Below are 19,963 nucleotides of genomic sequence, written 5' to 3'. Positions count from 1 at the left end.
CGCCGGGCCAATCGTGTGCCGCCTCATGGGTCTCCCGGTCACGGCCGCCTGTAACACATCCTGGGATGGAACCCGGGTCTGTAGTGACGCCTCGAGCCCTGCGATGCAGTACCTTAGACCGCCGAGCCACGCGGGAGGCCCCAGAGAGAAAGTCCTACTACTTCAGAACATTGGACAGCACATTGCAGGTAGTTTCATCGGTCCTGAAACTACCTACTACTTAGGAAGAGTCACCTATAAAACTGGGTCTAGAAAAACTACTTCCATATTATAGCAGTCATTTATCCTTTTAAAACAACGCTCTGAAACTGGGTCTAGAAAAACTACTTCCATATTATAGCAGTCACTTATCCTTTTAAAACAACGCTCTGAAACTGGGTTTAGAAAAACTACTTCCATATTATAGCAGTCATTTATCCTTTTAAAACCACATTCTGAAAAGAACGCCAACCAACCAGATATCAAATCAACCTTAATATCACACCCTGAATATAAAGGTTACTGATTTATTTTCTACCGTCGAATCAAAATGACCCATTGATTTAAGGGGAGGGGGGAAAAAAAGCATGAGGTAAAATCTAAACCAACCAACCAGATATCAAATCAACCTTAATATCGCACCCTGAATAGTAAGGTTAATGATTTATTTTCTACCATCCAATCAAAATGACCCATTGATTTAAGGGGAGAGGGGGGAAAAAAAGCATGAGGTAAAATCTAAAATAACCCAAGTAATTCAAAACAGCTTTTCTATTTTGTATCCCACCACCCCTGTACCCTACCTGAGTAAATATCAACTAATATGCTAATCTGTGTGATACTGGCGTTGTTTAAAGTATGTTTTTGTATGGTTCATTGTTTTTCTGAGGTTTGCCCCCCAAAAGGCTTCAAATAATAACAAAGAATTTGTAATATAGAAAATGACACTTGTTTGATGATGATGATGATGAGAGATGCGAGGTGTATGTTGAAGGCTCCAGTGTAATGTCTTACCCTATAATGGTAAGGCAACAAGGTAAGGCAACAAGGTAAGGTAACAAGGTAAGGTAACAAGGTAAGGCAACAAGGTAAGGTAACAAGGTGTAATTCCAGTAGATTTTTACTTCATAAAAAAGAAACTATTACACCAGAAAAAAACAGAGGTCTGTTCAAAAGCAGGCTGTGACGAAACAGATATTCCCAACCGTGTACTTCATGTAAACTAGTGGCTTTTTGACGAGTGATGTCACCTTTGTCTTCAGTGCTCACACAACACCGTCTCTTGCTTATAGAACTAGATCAGACTTGAAATGGGGAAATCCCATTCTAGGATTTCTATTTCTATGGTCTCACTATTTTGAAATGGCTCACGTACAACAGCAGTATCCGTCCCACTATACAACCAACCACTCAATCTCTCATTTAGGCAACGATCTCTCTCACTTACGCCGTAGAGACCGTTGGAAAAGCAATGTCGTCTCAAATGTTCACTGTCAAGTACTGTATTTATACATTGACAACTCCCAATACACTGGATATTTAACTACTGAAATGGCTGACATCAAATACACTGGATACTCAACTACTGAAATGACTACACACAGTTCAACCGTAGTAGCCCAACAGTAATATTTGACTACTTCAGTCACTGCTACTATTGTTGTCTTTTAGAGTTCAGTTGAATCTCAAGCCATCGCTGTGTCAAAAAAACAGTGGTTTATTTAACCACAGATACAGTTCATTGCAGACATTTGCACCTTAGTTTCTTTACAATTCACCTCAACGTTACAGAGAACAAGCTTTTGGACTTATGCAGACGAAACCTTGAGTTTAAAAAAAAAAGCTCAGGTGGAGTGGTCATTTTTCTGTTAATACTGGAGTATACACTGCCAATTACCATAGTGGGGTCAACCATTTTCAATGTATGATACATTTAAAGAATCAAACTCACTGTTTAAGTCCCTGAAAAATTGTATTTTTATTTCTAATGGACCGGTATTATGACCTGTAAAGTATTTTTGTACAAATTTAATACTTTGGTAGCATGATATTTATCGTCTATGTATAACTTTGGGAATTCCTCCAGCTGTAAACCTTTGTATGGCCGAGAGAAGAGAAACAATAAAAAATGATTTACAGAGTGGGGAAAAACAACATGGCTGAGGTGATTTACAGAGTGGGGAAAAACAACATGGCTGAGGTGATTTACAGAGTGGGGAAAAACAACATGGCTGAGGTGATTTACAGAGTGGGGAAAACAACATGGCTGAGGTGATTTACAGAGTGGGGAAAAACAACATGGCTGAGGTGATTTACAGAGTGGGGAAAAACAACATGGCTGAGGTGATTTACAGAGTGGGGAAAACAACATGGCTGAGGTGATTTACAGAGTGGGGAAAAACAACATGGCTGAGGTGATTTACAGAGTGGGAAAAACAACATGGCTGAGGTGATTTACAGAGTGGGAAAAACAACATGGCTGAGGTGATTTACAGAGTGGGAAAAACAACATGGCTGAGGTGATTTACAGAGTGGGAAACACAACATGGCTGAGGTGATTTACAGAGTGGGGAAAACAACATGGCTGAGGTGATTTACAGAGTGGGGAAAAACAACATGGCTGAGGTGATTTACAGAGTGGGAAAAACAACATGGCTGAGGTGATTTACAGAGTGGGAAAAACAACATGGCTGAGGTGATTTACAGAGTGGGAAACACAACATGGCTGAGGTGATTTACAGAGTGGGAAACACAACATGGCTGAGGTGATTTACAGAGTGGGAAAAACAACATGGCTGAGGTGATTTACAGAGTGGGGGAAACAACATGGCTGAGGTGATTTACAGAGTGGGGAAAAACAACATGGCTGAGGTGATTTACAGAGTGGGGAAAAACAACATGGCTGAGGTGATTTACAGAGTGGGGAAACACAACATGGCTGAGGCGATTTACAGAGTGGGGGAAAACAACATGGCTGAGGTGATTTACAGAGTGGGGAAACACAACATGGCTGAGGTGATTTACAGAGTGGGAAAAACAACATGGCTGAGGTGATTTACAGAGTGGGAAAAACAACATGGCTGAGGTGATTTACAGAGTGGGAAAAACAACATGGCTGAGGTGATTTACAGAGTGGGGGAAAACAACATGGCTGAGGTGATTTACAGAGTGGGGGAAAACAACATGGCTGAGGTGATTTACAGAGTGGGGGAAAACAACATGGCTGAGGTGATTTACAGAGTGGGGGAAAACAACATGGCTGAGGTGATTTACAGAGTGGGGAAAACAACATGGCTGAGGTGATTTACAGAGTGGGGAAAACAACATGGCTGAGGTGATTTACAGAGTGGGAAAAACAACATGGCTGAGGTGATTTACAGAGTGGGAAAAACAACATAGTTGAGGTGATTTTCTCCTGTCAATATCTCAGCCTCTCTCAATCTGCAACAAACTGATGACAATCTCATCTGAGGCACTTACCTTTGATCAATAAAATGATACAAGCCCATATGTATAGCAATTAAAACATGACTTTAAAATAAACAGATAATAATGCAGAGTTTACTGTCTAATGATGGCGCCGGAGGGGATTCCGACTGCAAGGCACCACAGAGGGTAGTGTGTACGGCCCGGTACATCACTGGGACCAAGCTTCCTACCATCCAGGACCTCTATACCAGGCGGTGACAGCGGAAGGCCCTAAAAATTGTCAGACTCCAGCCAGCCAAGTCATAGACTGTTCTCTCTGCTACCGCACGGGAAGCGGTACCAGAGCGCCAAGTCCAAAAGGCTCCTTAATAGCTTCCACCCCCAAGACATAAGAGTGCTGAACAGTTCATCAAATGGCCACCAGACTATTTACAATGACCCCCCCCCCCCCCCCCCCACTACTACTGCTGCTACTCTCTTTTCATTATTATCTATGCAGTCACTTTACCCCTACCTACCTTAATTACCTTGACTTCCCCAAATCATATTTGATTAAAACTGCATTGTTGGTTAAGGGCTTGTAAGAAAGCATTTCATGGTAATACCTGTTGTATTCCGTGCATATGACGTATAAAATATGATTTGATTTAAATATCCTGGTATCAATGCAGTAGTGGCCATCAATCATAAGATATCCTGGTATCAATGCAGTGGTGGCCATCAATCGTAACATATCCTGGTATCAATGCAGTGGTGGCCATCAATCATAAGATATCCTGGTATCAATGCAGTAGTGGCCATCAATCGTAACATATCCTGGTATCAATGCAGTGGTGGCCATCAATCATAAGATATCCTGGTATCAATGCAGTAGTGGCCATCAATCGTAACATATACTGGTATCAATGCAGTGGTGGCCATCAATCATAAGATATCCTGGTATCAATGCAGTGGTGGCCATCAATCATAAGATATCCTGGTATCAATGCAGTAGTGGCCATCAATCATAAGATATCCTGGTCTCCTGGGTCAGGGAGAGAAGGTGTTCAGTCCTGATCGGAGGGTGGATCTTGGAAGAGCCGTTTGCCGTGAGTGGGCGTGCGGAGGGAGAGCTGCTGCAGGCTGGAACAGCCCAGCGGTGATTGGAACGGCTCCACCTACACAGATGACACGACAACAAGAGGAAGTCAGAGAAAAGTGACAACTCTTCCCAACTAACTCTTAGAATAACCACTAAAACCCTTCTACTAAAATAACCCCCCCTCCTCCACACCTCAACCACTTCTACTAAAATAACCCCCCCTCCACTTCTACTAAAACAACCCCCCCTCCACACCTCAACCACTTCTACTAAAATAACCCCCCCTCCACACCTCAACCACTTCTACTAAAATAACCCCCCCTCCTACACACCTCAACCACTTCTATTAAAATAACCCCCCCTCCTCCACACCTCAACCACTTCTACTTAAATAACCCCCCCTCCACTTCTACTAAAATAACCCCCCTCCTCCACACCTCAACCACTTCTATTAAAATAACCCCCCCTCCTCCACACCTCAACCACTTCTACTTAAATAACCCCCCCTCCACTTCTACTAAAATAACCCCCCCTCCTCCACACCTCAACCACTTCTACTTAAATAACCCCCCCCCCACTTCTACTAAAATAACCCCCCTCCTCCACACCTCAACCACTTCTACTTAAATAACCCCCCCTCCACTTCTACTAAAATAACCCCCCCTCCACTTCTACTAAAATAACCCCCCCTCCTCCACACCTCAACCACTTCTACTAAAATAACCCCCCCTCCTCCACACCTCAACCACTTCTACTAAAATAACCCCCCCTCCACTTCTACTAAAATAACCCCCCCTCCTCCACACCTCAACCACTTCTACTAAAATAACCCCCCCTCCTCCACACCTCAACCACTTCTACTAAAATAACCCCCCCTCCACTTCTACTAAAATAACCCTCCCTCCACTTCTACTAAAATAACCCCCCCTCCTCCACACCTCAACCACTTCTACTAAAATAACCCCCCCTCCACTTCTACTAAAATAACCCCCCTCCTCCACACCTCAACCACTTCTACTAAAATAACCCCCCCTCCTCCACTTCTACTAAAATAACCCCCCCCTCCTCCACACCTCAACCACTTCTACTAAAATAACCCCCATCCACTTCTACTAAAATAACCCCCCCTCCACTTCTACTAAAATAACCCCCCTCCTCCACACCTCAACCACTTCTACTAAAATAACCCCCCCTCCTCCACTTCTACTAAAATAACCCCCCCCTCCTCCACACCTCAACCACTTCTACTAAAATAACCCCCCCTCCTCCACACCTCAACCACTTCTACTAAAATAACCCCCCCTCCTCCACACCTCAACCACTTCTACTAAAATAACCCCCCCTCCTCCACACCTCAACCACTTCTACTAAAATAACCCCCCCTCCACTTCTACTAAAATAACCCCCCCTCCTCCACACCTCAACCACTTCTACTAAAATAACCCCCCCTCCTCCACACCTCAACCACTTCTACTAAAATAACCCCCCCTCCACTTCTACTAAAATAACCCTCCCTCCACTTCTACTAAAATAACCCCCCCTCCTCCACACCTCAACCACTTCTACTAAAATAACCCCCCCTCCACTTCTACTAAAATAACCCCCCTCCTCCACACCTCAACCACTTCTACTAAAATAACCCCCCCTCCTCCACTTCTACTAAAATAACCCCCCCCTCCTCCACACCTCAACCACTTCTACTAAAATAACCCCCATCCACTTCTACTAAAATAACCCCCCCTCCACTTCTACTAAAATAACCCCCCTCCTCCACACCTCAACCACTTCTACTAAAATAACCCCCCCTCCTCCACTTCTACTAAAATAACCCCCCCCTCCTCCACACCTCAACCACTTCTACTAAAATAACCCCCCCCTCCTCCACACCTCAACCACTTCTACTAAAATAACCCCCCCTCCTCCACACCTCAACCACTTCTACTAAAATACCCCCCCTCCACTTCTACTAAAATAGCCCCCCCTCCTCCACTTCTACTAAAATAACCCCCCCTCCTCCACACCTCAACCACTTCTACTAAAATAACCCCCCCTCCTCCACACCTCAACCACTTCTACTAAAATACCCCTCCTCCACTTCTACTAAAATAACCCCCCCTCCACACCACAAATACTTGTTCAGATGTGCCCTAGTCATGTGTGAAAATGTACTGCTTCCACCACAAAAAGCACAACTGAAAATCTGCCTCTTTCTCTTACCTTGATCTGTTTAGAAGGAGTTACATTCTGTTCCCCCCTGTCAGGAGCGAGGGTCCTCTTGGAAGGGCTGCCCACAACCCCAGACTGAGCAGCTAAATGTGAACCCTTCCCCATGTGTCCATCCTCTACAGCGCTGCTGCTAGCCTCCATTTTCATCCCCTCCTCCCCCTCACACGACCCAGGCTGCTCCTGGGAGGGGTCCTCAGAGCTGCTGTTCATAGGCGACCAGGTATATGCCTGACTGAAAGTGATGTCGTCCATTAGAGAGGTGTCTGTAGCATCTGCCTGAGGAGCTGTTGGAGGCTCATTTCTCCACAGCTGCCTGGGTAGGACCGACGTAGAGTGGGACTGGACACGATTGGCTTGAAGTGGGACTGCTAGGATGGGTGTAGAGAGGAGTCTGGGTGCTGCTATAGGGGTTTTGTAGGGGGTCCTTAGAGACCAGCTAGGTGTCTGTGTAGGCCCGAAGCCTGGGGCTGCCCTGCGAGGTGTGTCCGGCTGGGGTTGGTTCTGGTCTGGTTGGTCCTGCCCCTCAGCCCCAGGCTGGACCAGCAGCTCTTTGACCAGGGTTCCCAGCCGGGTGTTACGTGGGATGATGTGTCTCTTGATGGCTGAGGCCATGCCCTCCTGCTTGGCTATGACATATACACGCTTCTGTCCCCGTGTCACAGCCGTGTACACGTGTTTCCACGTCTGGACGCTACCGTTACCCAGCACGTACACAATCGTCTCGGTCTCCGACCCCTGAAGCACAGAGAAGGAAGGTACAGTACAACTGAAGACTCCATCACAGAAAATGTCTAACTAGTTAGAATCTACTGAACTGCTTAGTTTAATCATTCATCAGTTTGTGAATGGAGACAGAGAGAATACACACACACACACACACACACACACACACATATACCTGGAAGGTGTGTATGGTCCTAGCCCAGGCATGTTGCAGTTTACATTCTCTCTGTAGCTCCCTAAAGGAAACGCACAGCATCCGTCCGTCACGATCATCCAGAGTCAAGTACCTCTGCTTCCTGCTCCGCTGTGAGCCCGCCTCCTCCTCTGTCACGTCCTGTCATAGGAGGAGACACAACCAAAGAGCACGGCTCAGCCAATTAGAATTGAGCAACTCCAGAATAGCCTAAAAACATATAAAAACCCTCGTAAAACTGACCATCCTACCAATCCTCGACTTCGGCGATGTCATTTACAAAATAGCCTCCAATACCCTACTCAACAAGCTGGATGCAGTCTATCACAGTGCCATCCGTTTTGTCACCAAAGCCCCATATACAACCCACCACTGCGACCTGTATGCTCTCGTTGGCTGGCCTTCACTTCATCATCGTCGCCAAACACATTGGCTCCAGGTCATCTACAAGACCCTGCTAGGTAAAGTCCCCCCTTATCTCCGCTCACTGGTCACCATAGCAGCACCCACCTGTAGCACGCGCTCCAGCAGGTATATCTCTCTGGTCACCCCTAAAGCCAACTCCTCCTTTGGTCGTCTCTCCTTCCAGTTCTCAGCTGCCAATGATTGGAACGAACTACAAAAATCTCTAAAACTGGAAACACTTATCTCCCTCACTAGCTTTAAGCACCAGCTGTCAGAGCAGCTCACAGATCTCTGCACCTGTACATAGCCCATCTTTAATTGAGCCCAAACTACTACCTTTTCCCCTACTGTATTTATTTATTTTATTTATTTTGCTCCTTTGCACCATATTATTTATATTTTAACTTTTAACTTTCTTCAAACTACAAATCTACCATTCCAGTGTTTTTTCTTGCCATACTTTATTTACTTTGCCACCTTGGCATTTTTTTTTTTTTTTTTTTGCCTTTACCTCCATTATCTCACATCATTTGCTCACATTGTATATAGTCTTATTTTCTTTCTACTGCATCATTGATTGTATGTTGTTTTACTCCATGTGTAACTCTGTGTTTTTGTATGTTGTCGAACTGCTTTGCTTTATCTTGGCCAGGTCGCAATTGTAAATGAGAACTTGTTCTCAACTTGCCTACCTGGTTAAATAAAGGTGAAATAAAAAATAAATAAAATAAAAATGTAACTATTGGTTCAGTGAAAGGTCCTCTCATTTCTCACATGTTTAATAAAGAATATCTCTCCGTTACACAGGCGCTCTTTATTCTTCTCTTTGCTTTTCATTTTGTCACCACTTCCATTTCTCTGTGTGGCCCCGTTCCCTCTCCGACTCTCCTCTCCGTCCGGCCCAGGAAGTCTCTGCTTGGTCCTGGCCCTGTCAGCTACATAGCTGTTCTCCAAGTCCTCTTCTTCAGGAGACACTTCCTTGTTCCTGTCTGTGACGTAGCCGTTCTTTGTACAGCAGACTTTATCTCCCGGCTGGAAAGCTAGTCGGTTCTTGTTGTTTCTGAGGTAAAAGATCAACATATCAAACCCAAATGATGAATCTATCTACAGCTAAGGAGACCAGCTGGGATTTCTAACAGAAACAAACAAGATCTAGGAATGGAGGTACGTCTCCTCTGCCTCCTCACATTGCACATTCTTCCTTTTTACAACAGCTCTATCTGGTGGTCCACTCATTACACAGAAGAGATATTGTTTCTACTGCTAACGGCGTCTCCCCTCCCAACAGCGGCAGAAACGGCGTCTCTTCCTCCCAACAGCGGCAGAAACAGCGTCTCCCCTACTAACAGCGGCAGAAACAGCGTCTCCCCTACTAACAGCGGCAGAAACGGCGTCTCCCCTACTAACAGCGGCAGAAACGGCGTCTCCCCTACTAACAGCGGCAGAAACGGCGTCTCCCCTCCCAACAGCGGCAGAAACGGCGTCTCTTCCTCCCAACAGCGGCAGAAACGGCGTCTCTTCCTCCCAACAGCGGCAGAAACGGCGTCTCCCCTCCCAACAGCGGCAGAAACGGCGTCTCCCCTACTAACAGCGGCAGAAACGGCGTCTCTCCTACTAACAGCGGCAGAAACGGCGTCTCTCCTACTAACAGCGGCAGAAACGGCGTCTCTCCTACTAACAGCGGCAGAAACGGCGTCTCCTCCTACAGCGGTAGAAACGGCATCTCTTCCTGCAGCGGTAGAAACGGCATCTCTTCCTGCAGCGGTAGAAACGGCATCTCTTCCTGCAGCGGTAGAAACGGCATCTCTTCCTGCAGCGGTAGAAACGGCATCTCTTCCTACAGCGGTAGAAACGGCATCTCTTCCTACAGCGGTAGAAACGGCATCTCTTCCTACAGCGGTAGAAACAGCATCTCTTCCTACAGCGGTAGAAACGGCATCTCTTCCTACAGCAGTAGAAACGGCATCTCTTCCTACAGCAGTAGAAACAGCATCTCTTCCTATAGCAGTAGAAAGAGCATATCTTCCTACAGCGGTAGAAACAGCATCTTACTTGGTGCAGTGGTTGCAGTAATGTTTGCAGCAAAGCTCATTGATCAAGGCACACTCCCTCCTGAAAAACAAAGAGGCACAGTTAAGATACAGGTCAAACAATAATATAGAGAACCCCTCTACTGTCCTATAGTATCAATGGTATAGAGAACCTCTACATATCTGATCTCTCTACTGTCCTATAGTATCAATGGTATAGAGAACCTCTACATATCTGATCCCTCTACTGTCCTATAGTATCAATGGTATAGAGAACCTCTACATATCTGATCCCTCTACTGTCCTATAGTATCAATGGTATAGAGAACCTCTACATATCGGATCACTACTGTGTTATGCATGTCTTACTTTCTGAAGGCAATGAACTGTGACGTGGCATCATTCTTCAGTCCTGGAGCAGCTTTCAATAATAGTTCGATAGCCATCTGGAAGTCTGAAAAATAACATCAAATTGTGTTGCATTATATTGTCACTTTTACGGGTTTTCAGCGCACAGCACCTGCAAGATGGAGTCCATGGTGTACTCACCATAGTCAGAGTCCTCGCTGGTGTTGGGCAGCAGGATGAGGATGAACCTCTTGTCTTCAGAGGGCATGGTGTAACTTCCATTCAGATCCAAGATGGCGTCGTAGTGGAGCGGCCTGAAAGTATGAGTCAACCCCATCTCTGCGATTCTGATTAAAAAAGGACAGACGCAGGATTTCTACTTTCTTATGGCCAGTCATGGCATCAGATGATAAAAACATTTGTCAAAAAACAATCTTACAGATTTTGCCATTTAAAAAAGTATTTATTAAATATCTGAATTTGCAAAGTTGTCTACATACTGAATTATTTTAATTATTTTAATATTATCAGAGTCACTGTGGAATTTATATGTTTGTTGGAAAAGACAAAAACCAATGTCGTATTTACAGTCCGGCGTTGTTGACGATGAGTTGAGACTCAGCTCTGTGATTGGTCCTCATCTCGATGGACCAGTGGGCTCGGCCCAGACTGTAGAACAGGTCACACAAGGTGTTTCCTGGCTCGATACTGGACAGCTGACGCACATCACCTAGACAAACAGTCAGTCAGACTATGGAACAGGCCATACTTCCTGACGGGCTGCCCCCAGGTGGTGAAGGTAGGAAACAACATTTCCACTTCGCTGACCCTCAACACTGGGGCCCCACAAGGGTGCGTTCTCAGCCCTCTCCTGTACTCCCTGTTCACCCACGACTGCGTGGCCATGCACGCCTCCAACTCAATCATCAAGTTTGCTGACGACACAACAGTAGTGGGCTTGACTACCAACAACGACGAGACGGTCTACAGGGAGGAGGTGATGGCCATCAGAATGTGGTGTCAGGAAAACAACCTCTCACTCAACGTCAACAAAACAAAGGAGATGATCGTGGACTTCAGGAAACAGCAGAGGGAGCAGCCCCCTATCCACATTGACGTGACAGTAGTGGAGAAGGTGGAGAGTTTTAAGTTCCTCGGCGTACACATCACGGTCAAACTGAAATGGTCCACCCACATAGACAGTGTGGTGAAGAAGGCACAACAGCGCCTCTTCAACCACAGGAGGCTGAAGAAATGTGGCTTTTCATCTAGAATCCTGACAAACTTCTACAGATGCACAATCGAGAGCATCCTGTTGGGCTGTATCACCGCCAAGTACAGCAACTGCACCGCCCACAACCGCAAGGCTCTCCAGAGGGTGGTGCAGTCTGCACAACGCATCACCGGGGTCAAACTACCTGCCCTCCATGACACCTACACCACCCGATGTCACAGGAAGGCCAAAAAGATCATCAAGGACAACAACCACCCGGGCCACTGCCTGTTCACCCAGCTATCATCCAGGAGGCGAGGTCAGTACAGGTGCATCAAAGCTGAGACCGAGAGACTGAAAAACAGCTTCTATCTCAAGGCCATCAGACTGCTAAACAGCAATCACTAACTCAGAGAGGCTGCTGCCTACACTGAGACTCACTAGTCACTTTCAACAATGCCACTTTAATAATGTTTACATATCTTACATTACACATCTCATATGTACAGTTGAAGTCGGAAGTTTACATACACCTTAGCCAAATACATTTAAACTCAGTTTCACAATTCCTGACATTTAATCCTAGTACAAATTCCCTGTCTTAGGTCAGTTAGGATCAACACTTCATTTTAAGAATGTGAAAATGTGAGAATAATAGTAGAGAGAATGATTTAATTCAGCTTTTATTTATTTCATCACATTCCCAATGGGTCAGAAGTTTACATATACTAATTGAGTGTTTGGTAGCATTGCCTTTAAAATTGTTTAACTTGGGTCAAACGTTTCAGGTAGCCTTCCACAAGCTTCCCACAATAAGTTGGGTGAATTTTGGCCCATTCCTCCTGGCAGAGCTGTCGTAACTGAGTCAGGTTTGTACGCCTCCTTGCTCACACACGTTTTTTCAGTTCTGCCCACATATTTTCTATAGGATTGATGTCAGGGCTTTTTGATGGCCGCTCCAATACCTCGACTTTGTTGTCCTTAAGCCATTTTGCCACAACTTTGGAAGTATGCTTGGGGTCATTGTCCATTTGGAAGACCCATTTGTGACCAAGCTTTAACTTTCTGACTGATGTCTTGAGATGTTGCTTCAATATAGCCACATAATTTTCCCGCCTCATGATGCCATCTATTTTGTGAAGTGCACCAGTCCCTCCTGCAGCAAAGCACCCCCCCAACATGACGCTGCCACCCCCATGCTTCACGTTGGGCTGGTGTTCTCCGGCTTGCAAGCCTCCCCCTTTTTCCTCCAAACATAACAATGGTCATTATGGCCAAACAGTTCTATTTTTGTTCCATGAGAACAGAGGACATTTCCCCAAAAAGTACGATCTTTGTCCCCACGTGCAGTTGCAAACAGTAGTCTGGCTTTTTTATGGCGGTTTTGGAGCAGTGGCTTCTTCCTTGCTGAGCAGCCTATGTCGATATAGGACTTGTTTTACTGTGGATATAGATACTTTTGTACCTGTTTCCTCCAGCATCTTCACAAGGTCCTTTGCTGTGGCTCTGGGATTGATTTGACTTTTCGCGCCGAAGTACGTTCATCTCTAGGAGACAGAACGCCTCTCCTTCCTGAGCGGTATGATGGCTGCGTGGTCCCATGGTGTTTATACTTGCGTACTATTGTTTGTACAGATGAACGTGGCACCTTCAGGCGTTTGGAAATTGCTCCCAAGGATGAACCAGACTTGTGGAGGTCTACCATTTTTTTTCTGAGGTCTTGGCTGATTTCTTTTGATTTCCCCATGATGTCAAGCAAAGAGGCACTGAGTTTGAAGGTAGGCATTGAAATACATCCACAGGTACACCTCCAATTAACTCAAATTACGTAAATTAGCCTATCAGAATCTTCTAAAGCCAAGACATCCTTTTCTGGAATTTTCCAAGCTGTTTAATTAAATGCACAGTCAACTTACTGTATGTAAACTTCTGACCCACTGGAATTGTGATACGGTGAATTATAAGTGAAATAATCTGGCTGTAAACAATTGTTGGAAAATGTACTTGTGTCATGCAAAAAGTAGATGTCCTAACAGACTTGCCAAAACTATAGTTTGTTAACAATAAATGTGTGGAGTGGTTGAAAAACGAGTTTTAATGACTCCAACCTAGTGTATGTAAACTTCAACTGTATATACTGTATCTTATACCATCCACTGCATCTCGTCTACGCTCCTCGGTCATCGCTCATCCATATATGTACATATTGTTATTCCATCCCTATAAAGGTAGTTATATATTAGGTTGTTGGGGAATTGTTAGATTACATGTTGATATTACTGCACTGTTGGAACTAGAAGCACAAGCATTTCGCTACACTCGCTTTAACATCTGCTAAACATGTGTATGTGACCAATAAAATGTGATTTGATTTATTTGACAAGGAGTTGGCTGGCTGGATGGTGGTCAGCATCCCCTAGACAAACTCAGTCAGCCAGTAAGTCCTAAACCTTAAGTCCTAGCAGGATAGGGTTATAAAGCAGTGTTGTCTAATGTCATTCAGATAATGAGGAGTTTATTGGGATACAAGGTGATTTGTAGATCAGGGATTCTGAGCAGTCTAGTGGACCACATAGTGTTTCCCTTGAAAAAGGACAGGAAGTCCATTGTATAGGACAGGAAGTCTTCTCCTTACCTAACTCTGTTCCACCTTCACCCCCCCCCCCCAAGTGTTGGCATCACATTTTACATGTGAAACATGTATAGCTTAAACCTGAACTTAAAAGCCAACATACCCAAGATGACAAACTTCCTGAGCTGTGCGTGTTTGGTGAGCATGGTGAGGACGGAGTGGAGGAGCCGAACACACACCAGACTGCCCTCGTCCACCACCAACACACGCACACACGCAAACTTCCACTCCTCAGGAGCCCCGTTGGGGTCCCTCTTGGCCTGCATGAAACTCCACAGCACCTGACAGGGAGGGGTGACAGGAGAGAGGGGTGACAGGAGGGAGAGGGGTTACAGGAGGGAGGGGTGACAGGAGGGAGAGGGGTGACAGGAGGGAGAGGGGTGACAGGAGGGAGAGGGGTTACAGGAGGGAGAGGGGTTACAGGAGGGAAGGGTTACAGGAGGGAGGGGTGACAGGGAAGAGTGAACGGGAGGGAGAGGTGAACAGGAGGGAGGGGTGAACAGGAGGGAGGGGTGAACAGGAGGGAGGGGTGAACAGGAGGGAGGGGTGAACAGGAGGGAGGGGTGAACAGGAGGGAGAGGTGAACAGGAGGGAGAGGTGAACAGGAGGGAGAGGTGAACAGGAGGGAGAGGTGAACAGGAGGGAGAGGTGAACAGGAGGGAGAGGTGAACAGGAGGGAGAGGTGAACAGGAGGGAGAGGTGAACAGGAGGGAGAGTGAACAGGAGGGAGAGTGAACAGGAGGGAGAGTGAACAGGAGGGAGAGTGAACAGGAGGGAGGGGGTTACAGGAGGGAGGGGTTACAGGAGGGAGGGGTTACAGGAGGGAGGGGTTACAGGAGGGAGAGGTTACAGGAGGGAGAGTGAACAGGAGGGAGGGGTTAGATATCTGTGACCTCTGGAAGTGACACTATGTACAACACATGGACCTGACTACTGATGTTCAACTGGTTCATTTAGAACAATATGGCCGCTGGCGGTGAATATGGCCGCTGGCGGTGAATATGTGGTAAACTTGACCTACAAGTTACACAAATAATCCTTTGTAAATCATGTAAGTGACAAAACATTTCAGCTGTTTATTTTGGTCTCACCGATACCTTTCTATTACAGAGACAAAGCCTACATGGACAGAGCATGTGACTTCTAGCTTTACCCAGGCTAATGTTTACCAGTCAGAAACCTGTTCTGTACCTGGCTAATAGAACATAGTCAGAACTGGGTCAGAACCATTCTAGAAGTCATTCTAAGGGCAGAACTGTCTCCTGTACCAACCTGATGCAGGGTGTAGGCCTTGAGGCAGGTCCTCTTGGTGAGCAGAGACGCAGCTCTCCCTGTGGGCGCTGTTAGTAACACCTCGTCCTCTCCCTGTAAAACCCACGACGACTTCTTCCTCTCGTCCTTTACCTCCCCCTCTAACTGAGAGAGGAGACTGGGCGACAGGGCTTCTTCCTCCCACGCCTCGGACCCCAAGGAGTCATTCTCAAAGTCCCAGCATACCTTCCTGACCTCCTCCTCTGGGCTCTGCTGCAAGGCTGCCTTGAACAGCAGACTCACCACCGTGGTCTTACCACAGCCGCCCTTACCGCTGATCACCGTCACCGGATTGGAACAGATCATCTCCGCTGCACGTATCTGATCTGGGTCTAAATCTACTGGAGGGCCCTGATCTGTAGGGGCTGGTTCTGCGTCACAGTCCACTTCACCTCCACCTTGACCCTCCCTACTCCCTCCATCCCCTCCCTTCTTCCTCAGCCTCTCCAGTGCTGAAGCAGTCAGCACCTCGTTGACATCCAGAGGTATAACCCAGCGCTCTCCCTGCATCAGACAGCGAAGACACTCAGCTATCCCAGTCTCATAAGAATGCAGGTTCTGCAGCGCCACCTTCTGGCGATCCCGTACCACTACACCCAGCTCTTTGAGGAAGTGGACTGCGTCCCACACCTGAATGAAAGAACGAACGAATTAACTACATTTGAAATTTACAAAAATACATATGGAGCTGCGTCAGCAAGCGAACCAACAAACAATACATAAAACCACAAAGAGGACAGACGTATTTGTGTTGTGTTCCTCGTACCTCCATCTCCACCACGGACTTCCATCCTCTCCTGACCTCGTCACACAGGGTGGGGAGCTCCGTGTAGGTACTGCCCGTCCTGTAGCAGTGGGTCTTCAGAGAGTCGTAGACTCGCAGGGCATTACGCTGCTTCAGAGGGATCTCTTGGAACAGTTTACACTCATGGAAGGATCTCAGCTGAGCCTCGCAATGGACCACCCTCAACTCCTTGTACATAACCTAGAGAGAGGGGGAGTAGGGGAGGGAGGGGAGTAGGGGAGGGGGGGGGAGAAAGGGAGAGGGGGGGGGAGAAAGGGAGGGGGGGAGAAAGGGAGGGGGGGGAGAAAGGGAGGGGGGGAGAAAGGGAGGGGGGGAGAAAGGGAGGGAGGGAGAAAGGGAGGGAGTAAGAGAGAGGAAAAGTGAGAAGCGATTACTCAAGATAAACTAAAATAAGAAAATAATTGATTATGTCTGATCAAAGCGTTCATGGCAGATTAGAGGGGTGCTCTGTAATAGGTCACTGCTGGATTGGTCTGATCAAAGCGTTCATGGCAGATTAGAGGGGTGCTCTGTGATAGGTCACTGATGGATTGGTCTGATCAAAGCGTTCATGGCAGATTAGAGGGGTGCTCTGTGATAGTTCACTGCTGGATTGGTCTGATCAAAGCGTTCATGGCAGATTAGAGGGGTGCTCTGTAATAGGTCACTGCTGGATTGGTCTGATCAAAGCGTTCATGGCAGATTAGAGGGGTGCTCTGTGATAGGTCACTGCTGGATTGGTCTGATCAAAGCGTTCATGGCAGATTAGAGGGGTGCTCTGTGATAGGTCACTGCTGGATTGGTCTGATCAAAGCGTTCATGGCAGATTAGAGGGGTGCTCTGTGATAGGTCACTGCTGGATTGGTCTGATCAAAGCGTTCATGGCAGATTAGAGGGGTGCTCTGTGATAGGTCACTGCTGGATTGGTCTGATCAAAGCGTTCATGGCAGATTAGAGGGGTGCTCTGTGATAGGTCACTGCTGGATTGGTCTGATCAAAGCGTTCATGGCAGATTAGAGGGGGGCTCTGTGATAGTTCACTGCTGGATTGGTCTGATCAAAGCGTTCATGGCAGATTAGAGGGGTGCTCTGTGATAGGTCACTGCTGGATTGGTCTGATCAAAGCGTTCATGGCAGATTAGAGGGGGGCTCTGTGATAGTTCACTGCTGGATTGGTCTGATCAAAGCCTACAGAAACTGTTGACACAGTATGTTAACCAACCACAGTCCCCAACCAGCCAGGAGATTATGCTTACATAGTTAAGGCCCAGCTTCCACACGTCAGTCTTGATAATCTCCTCTAGTTTGGCCAGCAAGCTGAGATCCTCCTCTTCCTCCTCCTCTTCCTCTATCTGTGTGACATGTGTAGCACCCTGTGCAGCAGGATGTTTCTGGCTTTTCTTTCCCCAGCCCAGTAGCTCAGTGAAGCGCCCGGGCAGTAGGGTAGGCAGGTATCTCATCACATTGGGGTACAGAGAGGCAGCCGTCACGCGCATCCCTGCAACTGACAGACATACCGATGACATGAGCTGTGTTGGAATACCCATAGTAACATACTGTATGTTAGTATACTGTAAGCCAACGGTAACATTTCAGTTGAGAGTACTAGCGCTTCACCCGTCTACCAGAAGTTGATGCTGTTGCTATGCAAACTATTGCTAGCTTGTTAGTGTAACAGATTACTAGCTAGACTTGGGGTGTGTTCGTAACTTCAATCTGGAGTGCCAGAGTGCGCTCTGGGCGTTTGTCAATTCAGGGCGGTGTCAGATTCAACGGGTGTTGAGCGTTGGTAACTAACTGTGCTGCTGGCAACAACTGAAATACGTTTTTTTTTTTGCCGACGTTGACCGACACCGGCCATATTCAACGGGTGTTGAGCGTTTGTTAATTCAGCAGTTATTCTGCGAATTTACAAACGCACCCTATGACTAATAAGCATACTACATACCTACTTTGCGTCACAAATAGTATGGTATAGTTAGTATGAGTATTCAAACACAGCTATGGTCTTTACTCAAAGCACTTCATATTACCAAAACACTATAGATCAGGGTCAAGATGTATCTCTCCCTCACGTCCACCTACCTGAAACAGAGACCAAGGCTTTAATCTGCTGTGCCAATGCTCTGTGCTGCTCTCCTTCCTCAAACTCAGCCAGAACTTCCTGCAGGTTAGCCAACTCCACCTTCCTTCCCATCGGCAGCCAAGCAAAGAACGGGGTGACAAACTGTCCATCCACCCCGCAGGCTGTGAGGAACAGAGACAGGATGGAGCGACCCTGGTCTCCCTGGAGGTCTGAGCGAAGGCGGTAGGCAGGGTAGCCCAGCAGCAGCAGCTTGCCCCTGGCTGCGCGGGCTGAGCAGGTAGCCTCCCACCATGGGTCCTTCAGACTGAACCGGCCCATTACTCTGCATTTCTTACCAGACACACTGTCCAGGAAATCAACTACAATGGACGTGGGATAGAAAATGAAACAATTACACAAGATAGATAGTTATTTAGCCGACTAACGTTATCTAGCTAGATCATCAGCATGCATTCATCGTGGTGGATTGTATGGTAGTGTTTTGTGGGGGGTGGGTATCATTTGTGGGAACGGTCCAACAGGAATCTGTTCCAAAAAGTTGGTAAAGTACAAGGTTGTCAACAAACAACACATACAAATTAGTATGATAAATTCACCTAGTTAACTAGCTGCCGAATAGGCATCAACTCCCCACGTAGATTATTCTTAATGTTTGTCCATAGGCTACCAGAGAGAGGACAGATATTTTCCAGAATATACATGGTGAGTTAAAACCTTAATGAAACAGCCCACCCTCTACCCGGTATCGTATTATGCCGCTATACAACTTTGTATACGTTGTTTGTTGGCAACCTTGTTATTGACGAAGTTTTTGTAGCAGATTCCTGTTGGAATGTTCCACACATGATACCCACCCTTTTGTGGCTGTATTAGTGTCACTAACAAGAGATAAACCAGATTAAACTAACTATATAATTACAGTAGGAGACATTATAATCAATACAAGCTCGGTCGATAAGAGTGACACTGTTGCAGAACCTAACGCTGAATGATTGGTAACTTGCTAGATAGATAAATATAGCTCATTTGTTGCAAGTTACAACCGCAGTAGCTAGTTAGGCTAATTTATACATGTGCATTTATCAAAGCTATGATGATCTGTCAACGACCACTCACCTTCGTTTCGGCCCGGTATGGAGGAATTAAACATGTGTCCTCCAGAACTAACGCTGTCCATCTCTTTCATATCCAGAAACTCCGGCTGTGCCTCTTCCTCCTCCTCATCATCATCTTCCCAATCAGAATCGTCATTTTCCGCCTTTTTAACCTTCTTTTCGGGTAAAATGTAACCTATTATGATTCTGTCACCAAGAGGACACCCCAACTGAGACATTTCTGTTTTGTTTTGCTTATTTCGCGCGGTAATTTCATATGCCAGCTGATATAAAAATAGGGAAGTGAAAAAGCGGAAGTGCTTTATCTTTTTTCCGAGACAAGCTAAAAACTAGCGGGTAAGCGCCACCGACCGGCCTGGGGGGTAAGGTGCAGCTTGATGAGTCTCATTCCTGTGCTTACCATTAGGCT

General features: G+C 46.5%; 1 protein-coding gene and 1 long non-coding RNA gene across 4 annotated transcripts; one reads left to right on the top strand and one right to left on the bottom strand.

Moving 5' to 3' along the window:
- Positions 1–2,390: 2,390 nt before the first annotated feature.
- On the top strand, positions 2,391–2,903 carry LOC115184154 (uncharacterized). The gene is made up of 2 exons (XR_003874207.1): positions 2,391–2,533; positions 2,815–2,903. It is a non-coding gene; the product is annotated as an uncharacterized LOC115184154 (long non-coding RNA).
- A 1,207-nt stretch (positions 2,904–4,110) lies between these two features.
- LOC115184153 (DNA helicase B) lies at positions 4,111–19,940 on the bottom strand. Of its 3 annotated transcripts, XR_003874206.1 has the most exons (15): positions 19,556–19,938; positions 18,439–18,798; positions 17,610–17,857; positions 16,337–16,555; positions 15,532–16,200; positions 14,363–14,540; positions 11,003–11,144; positions 10,616–10,761; positions 10,436–10,520; positions 10,089–10,148; positions 8,811–9,096; positions 7,614–7,772; positions 6,707–7,450; positions 4,385–4,565; positions 4,111–4,344 (listed from the first exon to the last, which is right to left on the bottom strand). XR_003874206.1 is itself a non-coding variant. In XM_029745153.1 (14 exons), exons 1-14 carry the CDS (start codon positions 19,770–19,772, stop codon positions 4,455–4,457), a joined length of 3,618 nt encoding a protein of 1,205 aa, XP_029601013.1. In that variant the 5' UTR covers positions 19,773–19,940; the 3' UTR covers positions 4,111–4,454. The 3 variants fall into 3 exon arrangements, 2 of the variants coding, with proteins under 2 accessions (XP_029601013.1, XP_029601011.1); XM_029745153.1 differs by having other exon boundaries at positions 4,111–4,565; positions 17,610–17,851; positions 19,556–19,940; XM_029745151.1 differs by having other exon boundaries at positions 4,111–4,565.
- Positions 19,941–19,963: the final 23 nt, after the last annotated feature.

This window comes from Salmo trutta, unplaced genomic scaffold, assembly GCF_901001165.1.
Source record: "Salmo trutta unplaced genomic scaffold, fSalTru1.1, whole genome shotgun sequence".
NCBI lineage: Eukaryota > Metazoa > Chordata > Actinopteri > Salmoniformes > Salmonidae > Salmo > Salmo trutta.
The sequence above is the reverse complement of the archived record's forward strand: the minus strand, read 5'-3'. Positions and strand labels throughout refer to the sequence as shown.